The sequence below is a fragment of the Ursus maritimus genome, unplaced genomic scaffold, assembly GCF_017311325.1.
Source record: "Ursus maritimus isolate PB19 unplaced genomic scaffold, ASM1731132v1 scaffold_8, whole genome shotgun sequence".
Taxonomy (NCBI): Eukaryota; Metazoa; Chordata; class Mammalia; order Carnivora; family Ursidae; genus Ursus; species Ursus maritimus.
Window position 1 is genome coordinate 44719630 of NW_024426996.1, and position 22459 is coordinate 44742088.

General features: G+C 37.0%; 1 protein-coding gene across 3 annotated transcripts in view; it reads left to right on the forward strand.

Annotated features, from left to right (window-relative positions):
- The window catches only part of GABRA4 (gamma-aminobutyric acid type A receptor subunit alpha4), a 59974-nt gene that overhangs the window by 15413 nt on the left and 22102 nt on the right, over positions 1-22459 (forward strand). For 2 of the 3 annotated variants that reach the window (XM_008701443.2, XM_008701444.1), the window contains exons 4-8: positions 636-856; positions 1030-1112; positions 3675-3818; positions 4653-4805; positions 11285-11544. In XM_008701443.2, the coding sequence (XP_008699665.1) occupies positions 636-856; positions 1030-1112; positions 3675-3818; positions 4653-4805; positions 11285-11544 (861 nt within the window). The remainder of the gene's footprint in view (positions 1-635; positions 857-1029; positions 1113-3674; positions 3819-4652; positions 4806-11284; positions 11545-22459) is intronic. The other variant, XM_008701445.1, reaches the window with a different exon arrangement.

The following is a 22459-nucleotide window of genomic DNA, read 5'->3' on the forward strand; positions in this document are numbered from 1 at the left end:
ACCAATTGCTCACTCCCTGCCCCCCAACCCAATCCCTTCTCACCCTGCCTCTCTCTCATGTTTAAAGAAGTTAGAACACCAAACGCTGGTCAGGATGAATTCATCCATTCAGTTGTGCCCCCTAATATTAAATATATGTAGTTTAAAGTTTAGAGGACCAACTTTACCTTTTTCCCTTGACCTGGGGCTCTTAAGGTAACTTTAATAAGTTCTGTGAATATAAAGTTGTTTTTTATGTATTTTACTTTGTCTTAGAGATGCCAACAATTTTATGATTAATTATGCCATGATATTTGTTACACTTTTACTAATTTTGCTACCTGGTCTAAAGTACAACTGTAATTACCTGGTTCTGGCAGTTTTATTAAATTATAGTAATTACTCCTGAATGATTCATGTGTATGGTAATTTACTTATCTAATAAAGTAGAAGATTAAGGTATCAAGATGGACATAACATGCTTTAATTGCTGAGAATCTTTTAGCTCCATTCATTTAAGAAAATTTCTGCTCCTATTAATTTAGTTTTTATTTGGGTAGATTTTTTTTTTTATGAGTGGGAAGGAGGCTAGGATTTAATGTGTATTTATGCGTAGTCCTTTGTGATTTGAATATGTCACAAACTAATTTCCCTAGGAATACACAATGGATGTGTTCTTCAGACAGACATGGATTGACAAAAGACTAAAATATGATGGCCCCATTGAAATTTTGAGATTGAACAATATGATGGTAACAAAAGTATGGACCCCTGATACTTTCTTCAGGAATGGGAAGAAATCTGTTTCACATAATATGACAGCTCCAAATAAGCTTTTTAGAATTATGAGAAATGGCACTATTTTATACACAATGAGGTAGTCATTTTTGTCTTTTTCCTTCTTCCCTTTTTATGCTTTTTTCCATTCTTTCCTCCTTCCCCTTTTCCCTCTTTCTGCCCTTCCTTCCTTCTTTCCATGCTTCTCATTTTAGGTGTCATAAAATCATTTTTAAAGTAAGAGTTAATTTTAATTGCATTTTTCCACTATAGACTCACCATAAGTGCAGAGTGTCCCATGAGATTGGTGGATTTCCCCATGGATGGTCATGCATGCCCTTTGAAATTTGGAAGTTGTAAGTTATAATACAAATATTGTTAGAATTTATTGGTATCTAACGCAAGCTGATATTTATCTATGTGCATGATTTCCCATAATTCATTTAAATCATTGTTCATGAAAACAACTCTCTAAGATTTGACTTTTAGGGGACTATTTTAGCCTCTTTTCCAAAAACCAAAAATCTACTTGTACAGATAGCCTAGGTAGACTGACTCATTAATAATAAGTTGGTGGTCCGTGGTGAAATTTAGGGACCTCTGAAATCCATGCACTGGTGGTGTAACAAAGAAAGCACAAAGGATTTTTAGCGGGCGGGGAGTAAATGAACAGTGTGTTACAAGCAGACTTCTTTATGGTAGATTTGAAAAAGGGTCAGAGAAGTTTCAGGGTTTCTTGAAATGACAAGGGTTAGAATAATATCAGCAATGCTGTTAGTATCAAAATGGCTGAAGCATGATGAAAGCATAGTAGGAGGTGTGGTCTGATATACAGACAGAGCCAGATAATATGCCACCTTATAGACCACATTAAGGAGTTTGGATTCTATTGTAAATGCTATGGAAAGCCCTTGGAAGCTTTTACTATGGGATTTGGCATTCTTTGACTGACATTTTACAATTTCATTTTAGCTTTTCTATGGAGAATGGATTGTAGGGAGGTTAGAGTAGAAGCAGAGAAGAGTTGGAGGCTATTGCTTTAGTACCATCCAAGATGGCAGTGGCTTTAGATAAGGATGGCACTAGAGAAGAATCTGTGAGGTAGATGAATTGGAAATACTTTGAGGAGGTGAAGGCAGGAGGGTGAAATGAATGGGTAGAAAAGAATATGGGTTTCTTTCCCCCTAAGCTTCCTTCTCTGAGATGGCAGAAAAATGAGATTGCCTCTTCTAATGTCTGCTACAATACTTGCTTCATTGGAAAGTACCAAAAATAGGTGCTGGCTTTTATTATTGTTTCAGATCCTTAGTGCACTGATTGTGAAACTGTTGCCTGCTATTACCATTGCTCATTGCATAACTTAATGAGAATTGGCCTTCACCCTTCTTTTACAACCCCTAGTAATCACAGTATTCAGTGAGCTAAGTTAATGCTAGAGAGAGTCATTTGCTCCCTGACCAGTGACTTAATGAGAGAAGATTTAAAAAAAAAAAAAAATACAGAGACAGAAAGGACAATCTCCCTGGGGGCAGAATTAAATACCATTGGTACTATAATAATTTAAAATCCCCCCCAAGATAGTTCTCATCTATGGGAAGTTCTTTCCCATGCAGCCCCTTCTAGTTCCCATACACAGCACTCTTGGGAGTGACTTGAACATAGTTGCTACTCAATCAGAGTTTGTGCTAAATAAAGAAATCACTCTTCGGAATTTGATTTTTTGGTAAGGAATTAAAAAGACCCCTTTTGATCACCTTCACCCATTTTGCCCATGTCCCCACTTCGTGCCTGAAATATTGAATCATTAAGAGAAAGGTTATTGTATCAAGGTAGGACACCAAGAGAAGGATACCTGATTTGGAATATCAAGGGCGGGGACATAGTATTCGGGTCTTTTAAATGTATGATGAAGCATGAATATATTTCAGGAGAGAAATGTTGACCTATAACTGTCTACTGCTAAACGGCAATACATACCTCAGAGTTTGTTTTGTGAGATCATTTGTAAAACTAGTCTCCTTAGGTATCAACTCCTTTGTAGAATCAAGCAGTTTGGCTGAGGACCGACTGTGCTCTAGCCATTTTAGGAAGGTTTGTGGAGGGAACCAATTCATCGTGATTCTTTTGAGCTTCTTTGTGTGTGAGTAAAGCTATCTGCTGTGGGTAGACTGGTAAAGCAAGCAGCTGGCTTCCATTCACATTGAACACTGAATAATGGAAAACAGGCTTAAATTGCCACTGGGAGGGATTTGTTGAAGACGGAAGGGAAAATGTCCTGATTGTAAGAGTTTAAAGGTAGTGGAACTGGTTGTGTAATTATATTCCCTGGAGAGCTTTACAAACAGCAGAGCCAGTCATCACTGAGGAATGGTTCCCAAACAGCATGGGTATTGCCCAGAGGCAGTCTGGAATAGGTGACCCCTGGAGAGCTCTTCCAAGGGTAGGATTTGTTTTTGGTTTTGTTGTTGTATGATTATATGCAGCATCTGGTACATTTCTAATTGGCAGAACTGCCTTAGGATGGAAGAAGTCAGTATTGGTCAAGCACTGGAAGTGAGTTAGAATGGAAGGAAGTATTTTTTTGGTGGAGGAGCATTATTTCTGCTTTTAACTGTTTATCCTCTTAATATGGAAGCATATCCAAGTGCATTGATGCATATATAACATTTAAGTGGCCTTAGTTTTAGTCTCTCCTTCTCCCCTTCTTTGACATAAAAACAAGAAATATGCTGAGTTGCAAGGCCTTTCATTTAATCTCTACAGTTTTTTAAATCTTAAGCATGTTTGAGTAAATCATAATGATTATTGTTTCCTTTTATTCCATCTTTCTTGAACATGTGTAATATTCTTAAGTGTTGACCATCAGTACTGATGACAATGGACCACTGACCCTAATCACATTCTGGGCTCTCATTCAGATGCATATCCGAAGAGTGAGATGATTTATACCTGGACAAAAGGTCCTGAGAAATCAGTGGAAGTTCCAAAGGAGTCTTCCAGCTTAGTCCAGTATGACTTGGTTGGGCAAACTGTATCAAGTGAAACTATCAAGTCCATTACGGGTGAGATGCTTAACGATTAAAGTCAATGCTACTTGGCATTAATTTTCTAGCCTGCAAGTGAGATTGAAAAACACGTTTTGGGATTTGAGTCTTCTGAATCTTGGGCTTCATAGTCTGAGAATAAGGCCACTGCTTTCCTAAGTAACTTTCTCAGTATGTCGCTTTCAGATGTCACATTAAAAATATTTATCAACAGCTACCAGAAATCTTATAGTTTTTTTCCCTTATTAATGTTTAGATTTTTGTCTAAATGCCCATAAAAGATGCTTGAACTCAGGGATATTATGTATAGCTCTATGTTATACGTTTCTCTTTGTATTTTTTTTTCATATGTATAACATTTAGAAATACAGCTCTTTCCTAAGACTAAGGCAGTAAGACAGCCTCTCCCAAAGCATGTATGTATATATAACGTATATCTGTGTATTTCAATTCTTTCCAAAATTAAGCTTTAGATTTTCAACTGTGTGTGTATTTCCATTTTTTTCCTAGTGATTTTCCATAAAAGTTAGGTCTAAATTCTGCTCTTAGAAAATGCTGAAATTGAAGGCAAATTGCTTTCTCAGGACCAGACCTTTAAAATAGAAAGCACTGCAAGAATTTTTAAAAAGTTGTAGCTTAATAAATCGCTTGACCACTATATAGAACAAAAGTGTTTTTCTGTGTAATGATGTTCAATATCATTCCCTCCCTAGTTAGAAATATGTATTTCTCAGTTTGCTTGCTATGCACCACAGATCATTCTTTGTCTAAAATACTGCTCGTTAGTCTGAAGTATGATCATGAGATCATTGACTAATTGCCTGCGTAACGAATAATATGTTTTATGTGTAGGTGAATATATTGTTATGACAGTTTACTTCCACCTCAGACGGAAGATGGGTTACTTTATGATTCAGACATACATTCCATGTATTATGACAGTGATTCTTTCTCAAGTTTCATTCTGGATAAACAAGGAATCAGTTCCAGCTAGGACTGTATTTGGTAAGTGCAATTCATTTCTTGGGTATTTTTGTTCACGTTATATTTTGATCATGATTTACGGGAATAGCTCTTAGACGTCAAATTTTTTTCTAAGAAAATATTAAACAGTAATATATCAAGCTGTATTGAGAAAAGAATTTTTCTTTCTTTTTTTTTTCATAAGCTTTCATTTTTACCCAGTCAATACAAATAAGGCTTGAGCGAATATCGGTAGGCCATCTATTCCTTTGGGGCCTCATCGTATTTCCCTTCTTGAGACCAGGCAGATGCAGCCCAAGTGTGAATCTGGGTATGATTTCACTTTTCGTGATATTCTTGGGCTCCTACCTTAATGCTGTGTAATTGAATTAAAATCATATCTAGGTGTTAAAATGAAATGCACTGGGAACTTAAAACAAATAAAAGTCATGGCTGAATGAATATGAAAGCCTTAGACTAATTTGCCTTTTAGTGAAGAGGAACAAGATGCAAGTGGTTTAAATGCATTCAGTTGGATGGTATTGTATGCTTAGTTTATTAGCTCATTGTTGTGTTCTATCCACTTCTTTTCTTTTCTGAACACAAGCATCTTTTCTTCTTTTTGTTTTTATAATGGCTTCCTGTATATCATATTCTTAACTATATGAGGTCCAGAATACATCAGTTTTAAATTTTTATAGCTGTGAATAAGTCTTCTGTATATCAGCCATGTTTTTAAATAATACAATTAGTTATAATGATATTTATTTAATTTAACATATTTGTCTATTCTTTTTCTATTGACTGTGAGTAGTAAAAGCATTCAGTAGTAGGATAAGAAGGAAAACGTTCACAGTTGCTCTGGACTGGAGGTACAATCCTCACAAGAGATGTCACGCTCCCTTTGCTTCTTCTAGTTGGTAGGATCAAAGCCATGGTATAATATCCCTTATCACACAACAGCAGGAGGGATGCTGGTGAGAACCTGGAGGAGGTGGGAGTTTCTCATTCCACTTCCTCATCCTTGTAGAGAACTGATCAGGTGTCTTAGTGTCCTCAATGCACCTGAACATGAGGAAATTTTCCATAGACGCCTGCACCCCCCGCCCGCCCACCTTATTCTTAGGCTTATTCAAGAACCCTACTGGGGAAACTATTACAGAAGGGTCAATGCTGGGGGCAGGGGGTGACCCCAGGAGGGCAGTGAGCAGGTAGCATGGCACTACCTACTTCACAGAGTTGTGAGGGTTCAATTAAAGTTTAATAGCACATTGCAAGTGTTGAATAAATTTTACCTATTAAAAATGGGTGTAAAAATGAAAAAGAAACTCACAAATCTAAGCTTTGGGCTGTAACAGACTGGGGTTTGAAACCGGAATCTGGCATTTATTTTCTCCACCCATATACATCTCTGTCCTCATGCATCTCTCCTTCATGGACTGGTGAGGATTTAGATTGATGTTCAGTACTCAACACAGGGCACATGGTGCACTTAGTACGTATCTGTTACTCTCTCTCGTACTTCTCTCACATAGAGGAGATTTATTTTGTTGGGACTTGGTTTCCTTGATTTTTAATTGTTTTTCAAGAAAACGTTTATTGTTATTGTGTAATACCAGGCACTCTGCTAGGTCCTTCACGCCCCTTACGTCATGTGGTGTGCATAATAGACTTGGGTTTTTACATATCATGTTCAGAGTCAGCCTGACCGGGCAGGAAGTTTCTGTGGAGGCTGAGCACAGACCAAACTCCCTTAACTTTCCCCAGCACAAATCACATCAATATTTCAAGAATTATTATCTGAAAATAAAAATAAAATCGCTTGTACACGTATTATCATCTTTTCTTCTATGATCCTAAAAAATATCTAGAGCAGAAAATATTGACCCATCTTTTGTGCATCTGATGAAGAGGTAATAGTGTCTTAATACAGATTCTGCAGCCAGGCAGCCTCAGTTCTAACCACAAGGTCTACCACTGATTTGCCGTAACCCTCCAATGAGTTACTTCTGCTCGTTTCTTCATGTGTTACAACAGGATGAAGAATTGTACCTACTTCATAGGGTTGCTATGAGGATTAAGTGAATTAATTTGGATAAAGCACTTGGAACAAAGCCTATCACATAATACATTTTATTTAAGTGTTTATTATTATGCCAGTCCATGCTGCCATCTACCTCATTGAGGAATCACTACTTGATACTATGATATGAATGTCCTCTGTATTTTATAGTAATTGTGATTGTTTGATAAGCTTTGAAAGCATTTTTGGTTGAATACAAATTGGTAGCCACTGTACTGTCTCACTTGTCCCCAAACAATAGAAATTTCCAGTGGTGTGGAGAAGGATAACATTGATTACAGTGGTACTCACCAACATTTCCAACAGATAAGACACTGTAAGGATATTAGGTGGCATGTAGTAAGGATACTGATAATACTAATAATAGTGATGATAAGGTTTGCCTTCTCATGTATTCTTCACAATAACTCAGCAAGGTAGGTGTTATTAGTTTTAATAAGGAATATAACTCAAAGAAATCAAGAAACTTGTATAAAGTCACACTTATAAGTTATGGATCCAGGACAATTTCTGCCTAACTTCGAAGACTGCTGCCGTTTCTACTCTGCTATTCTGTCTTCACAGGAAGTATGAGGATGTGGGTGTTTGTGGAGTATTCCAGAGCTTCTGAGTGAGATTGTATGGATGTGTGCTGAAGATAATTTGTGGGTAGCTTTTTCCATTTGAACTGTGACATTTGCCTGTCTTGTGCTCATGTGCCAAGATGTTGGTTTTGACTGACCAGGGAAATTATGTATAATAATTAAGTCTTCAAAGACCTAAGATGTGTCAGAATGGTAACTATTAAACTGTTCATTGAGGCACTGAGATGGCATTTTCCTAAAGAAGTTAAGTTTTAAGTATTGGGGGAGCATTAGCAGTCTATTTCATATGAGATTTAAGTAAAAAATTAAGTCTGGATTAGTATTTCTTTTCCCTAATTTTCATTTCCTTCTTCACTCAGGGAGAGAATGTGCTAGGTCAGGGATGTCACCAGAGATCATGGAAAAATAAATTCCCCCTCCCCCCAAATTAATTAGTGTAAATATGAGAAGCAGAGTGTGCTAAATTCTCTCCAAAGGCCCTCTATCTGCAAAGTTGTATGCCTTTAAGTCTTCTAATTATTTCGGTATAGTAAAATGTTAAGCCAGAGTAAATGCCAGCTGGCGTATCTAAATCATTACTAGTTCATTTTCTTGCAGTGGCCAGCCAAAAATTTACTCTTGTGCATAGTCTTAGCCTACTCTTACGCGTCCTCTCCCAGTTCCTGGGCCAGCCAATATGGTACATATTCAGCATTATAAAAGCAGGTACTGGCATCAATACTTGAACGTGTCAAAAAAAATTCTAGGGTTGTTGAAATGTTTTCAGGGTAGATGCCAGCTAAGCCATTTAGAGCAGATGCACTGTCTTCCTAGATGCAGAGGAAGCATGGCTTCTTATCTGAAGTTTGGCTTCGATTCGCTACTCTTTTGGTGTTTATTTAACCAAATGCTCTGTCTAAAAACAGCTGTTAGAAGCACATTCGTGTCATGCTAGTGCTTTCTTTAAGTTTGACCACAAGGCAGAGAACAACTTTTTCTCTAAAAGGATGGCAACTTCAAACTCTTAGCCCCTTGTTTATACAAGTTACTTTCCTAACTTTGTCAACTGTCATAAGACATGAACCATGATATTTGAAAGACTATTCTACAAGCTTTCAAACCAAATTGACTCAAACCAGTGAAAGAGAAATGGAAAGTGGCCACACATTTTTTGCATTTATGTCCACAGCATCATTTAACATCTTCATGAACTTGGTGATCTACCCTCCTTAGTGATCAGAAAGTCATTTTGGGATTGAAGGCTCAATAATGGCATTAATATCTTCCTAACTTGGCATTAATAAGGGAATTTCTTCACATGACAGCAGGAGAAGATGAAGGACCACTACTTCAGATCTGCAGGAGAAATTGTTCTGGGATTAAAAAAAAAAGAACTGTTCAAAGCAACCTGGGAAATGCTAAATCGCGTATATTTGAGTTTGAGTTTTCCTTTTTGGTCATCACACTATGCTGTGTAGAACTTTCCGAGCTCTGAGCAGTATTCTTATTTAGGCCTCACGGTTCATAGTTCATTTCCAAATGCTTTCAGCATAATTTCTGTGATAGTAGAGGAAATACACACAAGGAAGTTGTAGAACGTTTTTGAATTCTTTTTTCTTTTTTTTTAAAGATTTTATTTATTTATTTGACAGAGATAGAGACAGCCAGTGAGAGAGGGAACACAAGCAGGGGGAGTGGGAGAGGAAGAAGCAGGCTCATAGCAGAGGAGCCTGATGTGGGGCTGGATCCCACAACGCCGGGATCACGCCCTGAGCCGAAGGCAGACGCTTAACCGCTGTGCCACCCAGGCTCCCCAAGAACGTTTTTGAATTCTTAATAGGCCATTAAACTTAAATTTTTATGAATAAGAAGAACAACTTTGATTTATCTTCAAACTTTGTAGCTAAAATTTTCAAAGTTAATTTACATCTCACAGGCAGCATGGGAAAGCTGCCATTCTTCTGAGATCAAATGGAGGCCTAAAAGTTCTAGGGTTTCTTTCTGAAATGAAGTCCAGTAAATTCACAGTACTCCGTTTTCATAGCTATTTCAATATCTTCCTATTTGACCCAGCAAACATTTAAAAATCTGTCTTAGATGAATAAAATTCTAAAACATCACACTTTTTTTCTTTAAAAAGGGAATACAACCCAATCCTCAAGTTTCTTTCTCTGTAGCTTTTATGGAATATTTTTAAAAGATCTATAGCTTATACACTACACGGTCGTTCTAATTTTTTATGTTCTAAACATTGACAATTCAGAAGGGACTGGAGAAAAAATGGAGTGGTGAGGAGGTGAAAAAATGAGTTTTTATTTATTATGCACATATCACGTATCCAGCATTATGTGAAGTATGGTAAACACTGAAGCCGTGTTCGGCATTTCTGCCCTGAAGGAGCCTACACTAAATGAGGTTGTGGAGACAGGCCTACATGCGTGGAGCAATTAGGGAGCAAGGCAGAATATCATTAAATGCTGAGTTGGAGAGACATTTAATTTCTCCCTAATTTCAAATATTATTATTCCATTACTGTTGCATGGGGCTCACTGTCTCTTCAGTTTGACATGTTATTATTTGGCTTTTGGTGAAGGATTGACATGGATTGGAATATATAGTTTAGGTGACTTTTTCATTATCTTCATCATCCTCCCCAATTCAGGAGCTATTCTGGGCATTATATAGGATGTTTATTTTTATTTAGTTTTTTAAAGATTTTATTTTATTTATTTGACAGAGAGAGTGCACAAGCAGGGGGAAAGGCAGAGGGAGAGGGAGAGGCAGACTCCCCACTAAGCAGGGAGCCCAATGCGGGACTCCATCCCAGGACCTCGGGATCAGACCTGAGCTGAAGGCAGACGCTTAACTGACTGAGCCACGCAGGTGTCCCTAGAATGACTTTAGATGGATGTAGTAAATTCTCACAGAAATCTCCAAGCTTAACTAGATAACATAGATTATATATGCAGATAGACAAAGATGCAGAAAGAGACAACAATTAGCTTCCTTAAATAACACGTTTCTCTATAGCTCCAGTGACAAGTGGAATTTTTCCGCTGAGAATGGGGACTAACCTTTTTTTTCCGGTTGAGGAGAAGGCTTCCCTGGAGACGATATGCTTCAGAAACCTATTGATGAAAGAGATGTACCTCTATTCTTGTTGCAAAGATTTCCCTGCCTACCACAAACTGACGCACGGTAGATGTCTGATATTTTTAAAGCCAAATTATTCTAGAAATCTATTTTTCCAGAAAAATACTTTTATTGCTTTTTATAAATTAAGCTCTTTCACAACTAGATTATTATTTTATTATTATCTTAATTCAATAGGTAATATTCAGTTTAAGTGTCTATGATTCTTGATTTTCCTGGTCGTGAGTCTCCATAGCAATGGGCCATGCGTCTCCTAGAAATTCTGATGCTCCAAATTGCAGTGCTATCAACTGCTCCCTCCTGGTTGAGAATGAGTGCGTCAATGAGTCACCCTTCCTGTTAGGTGTATGTGTTGACTTTCTCAGGTACGTTGGCTCAGATACTAATACCAGTCCAATATATGATAGGTGCCGTATATACTTATAATCTTTATAGCAAACCCAATAGGTAAGTATCGAATGAAGCCAAATGAGTTTTCCCCACTTCATCCAAGTCACACTGAGCCAATGATTGGAAGAGCCGGGATTTTAATGATATCTGCCTCTTACTTGAAAACCTGTGCTAATCTCACTGAACTGCTAGGGTTTGAATCTCCCATCAAAGATGGCTTGAGATATTGTAAACTTTGTTACCCCTCCCCCACCAAGTCCCAAGGTTTGTTGGTTGGTTTGCATGGAATTAATGCTAAAGTATTTTGTCTCTTTGCTCTTTCGCTTCTGAAGGAATAACCACAGTCCTCACCATGACCACCCTGAGCATCAGCGCACGGCATTCTTTGCCCAAAGTGTCTTATGCTACTGCCATGGATTGGTTCATAGCTGTCTGCTTTGCTTTCGTATTTTCCGCCCTTATTGAGTTTGCTGCTGTCAATTATTTTACCAATATTCAAATGGAAAAAGCCAAAAGGAAGTCATCGAAAGCCCTCCAGGAAATACCGGCTGCTCCTGTGCAGAGAGAGAAGCCTCCCGAAGCTCCTCTGCAGGTATTTGACTTCATCTCCTTCAGTTTCAGATTGCAGCCTTTTGGTCAGATTTGCATTGCCAGGGGAAGAACTGAGAATTTGAAAATCCTGATAACAATTTGTAAGTCGTTTAACATCCAGAAAAATAGAAAAGGATCCTTGTACATGTAAACTTTAAAACTGTGATTAATGGCTTAAAAATTACACAGGTCTGGATGAGCTAGATTTACATGGAGCTAGTTGTTTGAAACCTCCTGTCAGAATTAAAAGTTTTTGACAGGGACAAAATCTGACGTGTACCATTAAGAGGAACCCGTGGATATCTTTGAGTGGGTTGAGAAGTCATTTTCATAGAGTTCATTGAACAAAGTCAAGCAGCGCTTCTTAACGTGATTCTACGTTAGATCTATTCCATGGGGACTGGTGGGGCCTGTGCCCTTGTATGAAACGAGAAAACAAAACCAATAAACAAGAAGACCCATAGTTGTAGCTGATGCACACCAAAGGTGAAGAATTATTGTCCTAAAGGGACAGACCTAAAAGGATATAAAAATCTAAGAGCTGTCATTTACATTGGGCACACCAGTGATTCTGGGATTAAAAAAAAGTTTTAAAGTAACGTTTCCTCATGGACTCCAGTTGTACAAAAACAGCAAGAGCTTCATGAAAACAGGCAAGCAAACAGGCAGCTCCTCTTCGTCCTCTGCCCCCTCCGTCTCCCCCTCCTCCTCCACTATCTCTTTCTTTCTTAATCTCAATCTACTCAGCTTCCTCTTGAATCAGCAGACAAGTTTCTGTGGTCACTTCTCCACAGCCTTACGGTAGTTGCCACAAGAGGTGGTCTAACACTCTTTAGCCCAAATCAAAGTATTTATAAATGATCTACTTCGTTGTCTGTAGATAATAACTCATTCCCTTATTTGTGGAATCTTTCATTAATTCCTTTAATTATTTTTTTTAACTCATTCGACAAATACACATCCAATGCCAACCATGTGACAGACTCTGTTCATGGTCTGGGAATCCTCAGTGTACATACCCCACTCCCCCCTGCAACAAATATCCTGCTCTGTGGAGCTGACAGGTGTGTAGGATGAGGAAAGGGAGACAGATGATTTACAGAACATAACTAATAAGACACGCGGGGTGTTAGATGGTGACAGAGCTGTGGTAGGGAAGAAGCCCCTAAGAGGAAGGACGGACCTGCAGCCACGGTATAAGAGGGCTGGGATTCCATTCAGAATATAGGTGGTCAGGGAGGTCCTCCGCGGGAAGATGGCAGAGAACAAATCAGGTTAGGCGCTCACCCCCTGTGGGAATTAACTGGTCAGGGTTCAACAATCTACAGGTCCTACAGAGCTCTAGGTGCTGGTTCTCTAAGAAGGGCATGTGAGCAGGTAGGGAAATTATTGCCCTTCCCATTAAGTCAATTTTGGTAGTTTACCTTTTCTTCTAGAAGAACCCATTTCACAAGATTTTTAAGATCATTGGAAAGGATTCTGTATACTCTTTTCAGTGAAAAAAAAAAAAAGATTATCTGCAGCTTTATTCCTTTCTCATTCCCCGTGGATAAATTTATGCCCTCTCTGCCTTTGATTGTCGTTTTAATTGCTTTCTTCTGTTGTATTGAGGACTTGGTAGAAACATTCTACTTACTATTCCTTTCCAAAAAAAAAAAAAAAAAAAAAATTAAGCCTTGGGTATTTATTTACTTATTTATTTATTTTACTGCTTCTGTTTTCTAATTATTGATTTGTGATTTATTTTATTTCTATCATTCTGCAGGTTAATTATGTTACTCTTTTTCTAGTTTCTTGAGTTTAATTCCTACTAATTTATTTTCACTGTTTTTTTATTTAATAATAAAGTTTCCTTTATTGCGATGAGCTGTGTTACATACAGCTTTGGCCATAGTTCAAAACTTTTGATGTGTATTATCATAATTATTTGCTAAATATTCTACAGTTACATGGCTGTTTTTCTCTATAAGCTAAGAATTATTTGGAAGATAATATTAAAATTTCTGAAGTGGATTTGTTTTATTTAGCTCCACTGTTTATTTCTAGTTGTATCACATTGTGTTCAGAAATGTTACCTGCACAAAAGTAAATATTATTCATACTTTCATTATGCTCTGAATTATGTTAAAAGCTTGTAAGTGTTTGATGGCAATTTGAAAGAAGTTGATTTGTAGCTATTAAATCAATTTTACTTAAAACATTATCATCCATCTAATAAATCACCTCTCATCTTCTTGATCTTTCAAACACCAAAGAAAGACACAAATAGTTCTCCCACTGATTTGAGATTTGTGTTAAAATTTTCTCACATTTTGACGTTTTTTTGTTTTATACATTTTGATGCTCTGATATGCAACATGTAAAGATTCATAACTGCTCTATTTTCATATCAGTCTATATATTTAATCATAAAATAACCTTTTTTTTGTCCCATATAATGCCTTTTCCTTTGAATTCTATTTGGTCTGATTTTAATACTTTTTGTATTCTTTCTTAATATGTACTTTTGTAATATATTTTTACTACTAAATTCCTTATTCTTTATTTTCTCATGGACTTTGGAAGCTACATATCATATCTTTATATCACCAGTGATTAACTTTAAAGTTTTAAGGCAACATATTTCTACTAATGATTTTCTAATAATGTTGAAAGTATAAAACTCTCCCATGTAGTTATTAACTTCTCCCAACCCCAGGATTGCTCAAGTCCAGAGATTCTGGATTTGGAGACATGTTTTATATACATAATTTTTTCTATTTATAATGAGTCGGCATAGTTCTCTTTTCATTTTTGCAAAGTGAACTTGTACTCATGCTGTAATGGAATATTATAAATACCTCAAAGTACCACTTAATCAGAATAAAGCTAATGTCCAAAGGTGGGAAGAGGACCAACAATCTTCTGTTTATTCCTTTAAACATCTCTCTTGGCTGCAGCAGTTGCCATTGTCAATACATGCTCAGCTGAACACACGCGATGGACTAAGTCCACTCTGATTCAGTAGCTCCTCTCGGCAGGATGGGTCACGACCTGCGTGCAAGTGACATGACCGATGTCAGGAAGATTAAATTTGTGAGGGCATAGATTCATAGTATTTAAGGGTGGGGAAGGAAATCTAGTCAAAATAGACATCATAGGCTTCATGTCCTCTACAGCATTTGACTATGTATGTATAATAACTCAGATCTGCACAGCAGTTTACTTGAAGAATATCTGTGTTCTAAAGACAGTGATTAATAGCCTAGCCCACCCATCCTCCTAACTCCAGATTCCTGCCAGAGCATAGCCAGCTCTTGGAGTGTCCGTTGTCACTGAATGGCTTCAGTATCAAGTTCGACTTTGAAGGTTGAGAACACATTAAAATTGAGAGAGGGAGTGAGGAAGCAGAAGAGGAACAGAGAGAGAGAGAGAGGGTGAAGGAAATTTAGAAGGAGAAAGACTGTGTTAAGAGCAAAATTTTAAAACACATTATTGGAAGAAAATATTCTAAGGATATATAAAGTTCGGAGTTTCAGTAAGAGATTCTTGTCAGCTGAAATTTGTTTATTCAAATATGTATTCCAACTTGTATGGCTGTTTACTTACTTGAATGATGCTGCCTCTGTTTAAAATGTGCTTAAACTCGTTTGGAATCCCCCTGAGAGTCTACATGACATTTGGTAATTCACTAGTCCTTTGGTAAGGTCACTAGTGGTTTGATTCATTGTCACCATATGTGACCCATGGACTGTTAATGGCCTGGCAGAGGTTTATGGTGACCATTTCTATTCTTGGGGAATTGAAATACATATGGAGTATGGAATATTCATGAAGTAAGGAGAAAAGGCGGATTGGCAGAATCTAAGGGCAGCTGTGGGCAGCTTGAATATGTCTTTGGGCATCTCAGGAGGCAAAGCAGCTGTTCTGTTTCTCTGCTCAACATTACCTTAATTCTGCCTTTGATTCTGTCCTTCCAGTATTTGAGTTGAGCTTCATTGTTGTGGCTGTATCCTTCCATGTCCTTACTGCTTTTGAGAGTATCTGTTCTCCCACTGACGAGGTGATTTGGATTAGTAGGATGGTTTAGAAAATAAATAACTATAAAAACGGGGAAGATTTCTTAAAATCCTCTTTTTAAAAATCATTTGAAAATATATCTTATAGTCCTTGTTCAGTTAGAAAGTATGCATTTATGAGTGTATGTTGTATCTTGTGAAAAGAACCCAATGATACAATGACTAAAATTAACTGGGCTCTTAAATTGTGTCAGGTACTATGTGCTATGCTTTACATGTGTTACTTAATTTCAAGGTCGTGATAACTATTTTACAAATGAAGAAACTGAGGCTTGAAATTGTTAAATGATGTACTCAAGAAATGGTATACCCAATATTTAAATTAATTCAGCTGCATCTGAATGCAGAACTTGTTCTCTTTTATTAAAACTCTTTTATAGTATTTAATTTATGATATACCTGTAAAGAGTAGACAGTAGAACGTATATATTATATACATGCATAAAATGATCAGCCCAACAGTTTCATTCATAACAATAGCAAAATATTCTGAGCCCTCCTTACATATCAGCAACAAGAACTTTTACAGACATTCAAGTCTTAATGACGGATTAGAAATGTTGATGGAAATGGGGGATGCGATCGTAGTGGCATCATTCACTAGAACAGAGAAGAGCAGCGAACCACCTTTAATGAAGAAGCTAATTAGTTCAAGTCTAGATAGTGGCAATTTCCATAGCAGGACATTTTCTCCCTTCCCACGATAATGATGATTTTCTTTTTTCAAACTGCAAATGCATACTTCTCCACTGCATACCTTTCCTTTCCCATCTATCCAATTTCTTTGTTTCCTTTTCACTGTAACTATTCTCATGGACTTCTCAGTTTTAAAGTGTTTGTAGATTCTTACAAGGATATTTGTAAAATTAAAGAGCTATTTGCTCTACTTAGAGTCTTTAAGAAAAAAGATGATATAAAGATATATAAATAATTCAAGGTGCCTCTTGGATTCAATAATTTAAGTGCACTCATGAGAATCTCCTTTTTTACTATCCATTCTTCAAAGTCAAGATGAAGCCTTATTTCCCATATGTGTTTCATTCTGATTGAGGTCAAGGATCTCAAGGACATGGTCTCAAGGATCCACATCTACAAAGTGGGGGTGATGATGGAACCTACCGGAAAGGCTTATCATGAGGGTTCAATAACATTGTACATGTCAAGTACATAGTGCAAGTGTAATGCCCAGTAAACAATTGTGTGGTTATTATTACCCTTTATTTCTTGAAGCATCTTCAACATTTAAAGTATGCATCACAAAATTTATCATTTATAATATCCTGAAGTATTTTGCATAAGTAAATCACTTCATATATGATTGCTATATCTACCTAGCTTAGGTGGCGAGCTCCTTAATGAAATTGATTATGGTTTCTTTCTGTTTCCTCACACAGAACATTGCATGGTGTTTAATAGTTATAGTTTTTTGATGGATTATAATGAATCAACTCTAGGAATTGAACAATGGGAAATGTGGTGCCTCTGAAATTATATAAATATCAACCGTGTCCAAAAACATTCGTATTTTATGTAAAATTCTTTCTCACCAGAGTAAATGAGAACATCAAACAGATGTTAAGTAGTGAGCTGGAGCTGGCTTGCCGGGGGCATCGAGAACAGCAGATATTCCGTCTTAGCATTCTGAGACACACTTGCCAGCAGTTGAGCTTAGCGAGTGGGCAGCAGTAGAGCTGAGAGGGATGCTTTGAAAAAAATAAGACAAAACGAAAAGCTCAGTAAAGCACAAGGGCAACTGTGCATTAGGAGGAAAGCATCATTTGTTGTTCTTTGCTCATTTTAGTCCTATCACTTACACAGACGTCAATGCCTATTAGCAACATCGGCGTTAAATACAATGATTTCCTAGCGGTTGGTAATATACAAGCTTCATTCCACTGCAACAGGGTGTACAAACTAGGTCAGTTTCAGATTTTCATTTTAATCATTCTCAAAACTCCCCTTAGAAATGCTGTTCTTTAAATAGTTTAAGCTAACACGCAAAAAACTTTCATTTTTCCATTTGTCCATATTTCTTTCATTTCTGAGCTGAGTTTAAAAATCTCTTTCTTTGGCAGTTTGAAAAAGGACGTGAAGCAGTGCTGTCAGTTCACTTGACATTTACGTGTGTTTGTGACAGTAGTTTAATGACATTCTTTACATCTTATATAAATTGTACCTCCCCAAGCCCATGCCTTGTTCAGTACAGAATGTTCTGTAGTTAGTAATGCTCTTTAGGCAATGAGTAATTGCTTAATTGCACAATTACTAAAAGGTATGATTTATGTCAAGAATAACAGAATTATGTTTCATTTTCAGCCATATTTTTTATCTTTTGATTTTGCTACATGTCTTATGCAGACTCATGAGAAATTGTCATGTTGCTAATCCTTGAGAGCAAATCTAGTCATTTAACAAGTGTTTACCAAGCAACTGCTATGCACCGGTCACCATGCAGGGCACTGAGGACTCAGAGACAATACTTAGGAGGGTTGTCTAGGGAAAGAGAGAGGCTAGTAGTCTTGTGAGTTAGTAGTATATTTAGGATATAGAAGTGTTGTTTGAGTCCTGGGTTTAGATTAATACAAGCATACTTTTCGTAGTGGGAACTTACTCTGAAATCTTCACTGCTGCCTCAGACCTGTCTGCTGAAATACCAGCCTCTTTATTCAATTACATATTGGGAACCTATTGTATTTATGAATATATTTATGAAAAACTTATTAAGTGTCAATATGCTGGGAATACTGTGCTCACTCCCTTCATTGATATGAGGATAGTAGGGAGGACCAACATTCAATGATTAATTTCAAGTAATTAAATAATGAGTAATGTGAAGAATGCTGTAGAGAAGCAGAGAGGGTAATGATAAGTTATATGACAGAGAATTAAGCTGAGACTCCACATTATTTTTTTTGAAATACAAAAAGTGACAAGTTAAGGGACATCATTCAAAATGACAAAAGGAGGAGAAGCAATCAGTTTTAATAGCTTATCAAAACCATGTTGTGCATATTTGGGTGATTATTGGTAATAATACTGCGTGGGAAGAAAAACGCCAACATTAGCATCATAATGAAATATATAGTCTGTTTCTTCCTCCAGAATGGGAAATGCCATAATTCTGATGCTGCTTTAGGAAGGCTAGATATATTAGCCAGTGTTCAAGGAAAGAGTAAGGCATCTTATAAACCTTGATTTATAAGGGTAGGGTGTGTGTGTGTGTGTGTGTGTGTGTGTGTGTGTGTGGTATAGCTATAGATTAATAGTAAATCCCTTCTTTTATTTTCATGTATTTTATGTTTATAAATATCATGGCAAAGGAAGAAGCTGTGAAGTGTATTTATGTAGTACATGGAATTAGGGGAGGTAGCACATCGTAACCATCATCATCCTTGTTGTTACTGTCTACTATGTTCCATATAGATGTGTGTGTATCTGTACATAATATATAGTGCTGGTTGCTTTACATGAGATATCTCTAATTTCTGCAATGAGTCCCAGGATGAATTGTTGTGTTGTTATACACATAATTTTATGGTTGAGGACAATAAGCCTTGGTGAAGTGTTTTGGAGACTTTCACGTGCACGGTGCTGCGGTTCACTAGAGAAAACAAGGAGGCATAAAGAGTTTGTGTCTCTACTCTCAGTTCTCCAGTGTAGCTTTAATCACACACCCTAGTATTTGGGTTTGTACTCCTCTGTTAGACAATGAAGTTATGCAAGACTGTATCTAAATTTCCTTCTAATCTTTAAAAAAGATTTTATTTATTTATTTAAGAGAGAGAAAGAGAACAAGCAGGGGGAGGGACAAAGGGAGAGGGAGAAGCAGACTTCTCACTGAGCAGGGAGCCCACCATGGGGCTTGATCTCAGGACCATGAGATCATGACCTGAACTGAAGGCAGACGCTTAACTGACTGAGCCAGCCAGGAGCCCCCTAAATTTCCTTCTAATTGAAAATTCTGCATTACTGCAAACTCATTTACTATCTATAAATAATGCCAGCTTGCTTTATATTCTTTAACATTAGCTTACTTCAGTAGAACTGATTAGAAGGAGGGTGATTCTTTTTGGGTTCACTGAATGAGATAAAAAAAAATATTCAGCTTATTTTATACTCACCTATATAGTAAAGATCATACTGTTCCAATAACAATAAGAGAATCAAATGATACTATGTTACCAAGTAGCAGAGAGTATTTTAAACATTTCATACATATTAACACATATAATCGTCACAGCAGTCCTGTCCAGTCTTCATCCTAGCTTACAGATGAGGAAATTGAAGCACAGAGAGGCTTAAGTGATTTGTCCAAAATGATGCAGCTGCTAAGTAACCAAGCCAAGATTTAAACCCAGGTAATCTGGCTCTGAAGTTTAGGTTCACAACCACTAGGACTTGCTGCTCCCGGTTATAACCTGCTACCATCACTACTGACCCTCTGTGCCTTACCACCACCCACTCGTTCGCCCTCCCAGTTCCAGGTTTCCCAAAGGCTGTATTAATGTTCACATTGTCGAAAGTATAAGCCATACTTTGGAACTCTATCCTGTTTATAAATAAGCCCTGTCCATTAGCAAGTAGTTTAGTTTACATAGAAGCCAAAATCACAGAAAATTAGTCACACTCTCCAAATCTCCAGCTTTGCATAAAACACATGGGCATTTTGTCAAGGCTAAAAATTATAAATTGATTTAGTACAGTCATTTCAACAAACTGTAGAGCAGTCCATGGTTTTCCCATTTTTTGACATTTTAAACATTTTAAAATACATTCAAAAGTATTACTATCATTTTTTTATTTGAAATAACCTGTCTTATACCTGTTGATATATTTAATTAACAATATTTACTTAGAACATATGCTCAGAAGAATTGTTTTGAAGGTTGTAGGGGAAATTTTAAAGAAGCTCAAGAGAGAGTTTTTGCCCTAAATGAATGTGTACTATGTCAGGTGGCAGAGTATAGCGATGTAAATCATCAAGGAGAGCAAATATTCTGTAGGGATCAGGGAATGTCGTGAAGAAACATCCTGAACTTTGAGAGGGCTGGTGGGAGAACTCAGCCTGGCAGTGAGGTGAATCTCCCGATGGGCAGCTGATGCAGGAGAATGGCAAGGAAATGAGCTAACTCATTACTATAAATACCATTAGCTTGGGTTGTGATATTCATGGACCAACCTAAAGATCATTCTAGCAATGCTATATGATTAATAAACTATTACTCTATTACTGGAATTTTTTTATTACTTCTCCATTTACTCCATTATTTCTCCAGCACTTCTGGCACAAATATTTTTCTAAGAACCTAGCAAGTGCTCAAGAAATAATTACTGATTGATTTCATTAGACTCAGTTGCCAGAGATAGCAATATATGAAGGAACCACATAGTTCCATCAGTGAAATTTTATTAAGCGTTTTTTAAATGGTATTTCAAATTTTTATTAATTTGGTGATCTTTTTCCATCTATGTTAGTAATATGAGTGAACCAGCCCTTCTTTTAAGAGTGAAAAAAAATCAGCTTCAAAAATTACAGCTGCTTGAAACAAATTCCCTCAATGTTTAGCTACATTTTCCAGCAAATTCTCTTTCCTAAGCTACTATGTAAGATTATCCATTCCTTCTGGTTTATTTGGCTAAGCTGCCAATTTCCCTTTTGCTATTTTGAGGGACTAATTTCTCACAACATAATATACATAGCTAAATCTCTAGCTTTTCACTCAGCCTCAGATGTTTTAGAAGTTTCAAGAATTATCAGTTTGCGTATTACTTATTTCATTTCATTTAAATGAATTAGAGGATATTATGCATATAAAATATCTCTGGTAGAAGATTATTATGTGTTTTGGTCAATTTAAGGAGAGGGCATGTTCCATTCAGATTGTATGGCACGATATGGTTTTCTATGTTCTGGAATTTCAGATTTCATAAGACTCTTACCCTGTCTAGCTTTGTTGCCTGAATAATACATCTTGTTCTCTCACAAAGCCTCTTTTATAGTGATCCTGAGTTTTCATATTCCTCTTACTTAGTTATTCTGCAAGGTGCTCTTCTTTCTCCCTCAGTTTCTCTCGCACTTTGACTTCAATTTTTATAACTCCAACATGGTCATAAAGATGACCAGCAGGGGAACTTACTTATTCTCTCCAGTCTTATGACTCCCAACCATGTAGTCCAGTGAATCTGGCTTCTCTATCTCATGCTCTCTCCCTCTTTTGGGGGAAATTTGGCTAAAACAAACTTTAAAAAAAATTACTTTTATTTGCTTTTTGTCTGACTCACTGAAAACAATTGTGGGCTCTACAGTCAGTCTTTAGGGGATTCAAAGAAAAGAATGGAGGTGTGAGGATGAGGGTGTGGTTTAGTTTTTCTGTGAGCACTTTCTGTCTTTACCTCCCAAAAAAGTTTATCTAAGCCAAATCAGTTTAATGGGGACATCATGGGGTGCCTTGAAAGTGAAAAACTGTGCTATTAAAAGAAAAGGAGGAGGTATGAAGGAAGAAGGATCCCCATCCTTAGTGCAGCTGTACTTTCTCTTCCGCCACACCTTTGGCATTTGAGGGTAGACTCCGAATCCAAGGAGTGGAAAGCCAACTCTTCACATACAAAATGGGCATACTATTATTACTAGCTTAACCAGCTATGAACACTTGTGAACATCTGGATAGATTGAAAAACAAAAGTCTTTAAGATTATGAACTTTAGGACCAATATTTAGCACAGAGCCTGGCACCCAGTAAATCCATCCAATATTTGTTGACTGAGTTCATGGATCAAAGAATAAATGAATGCAATGTCATCTCCATAAAATATTATTAATAACGATAGTGACAGGAAAGAGAAGTCCTAGATGACAAC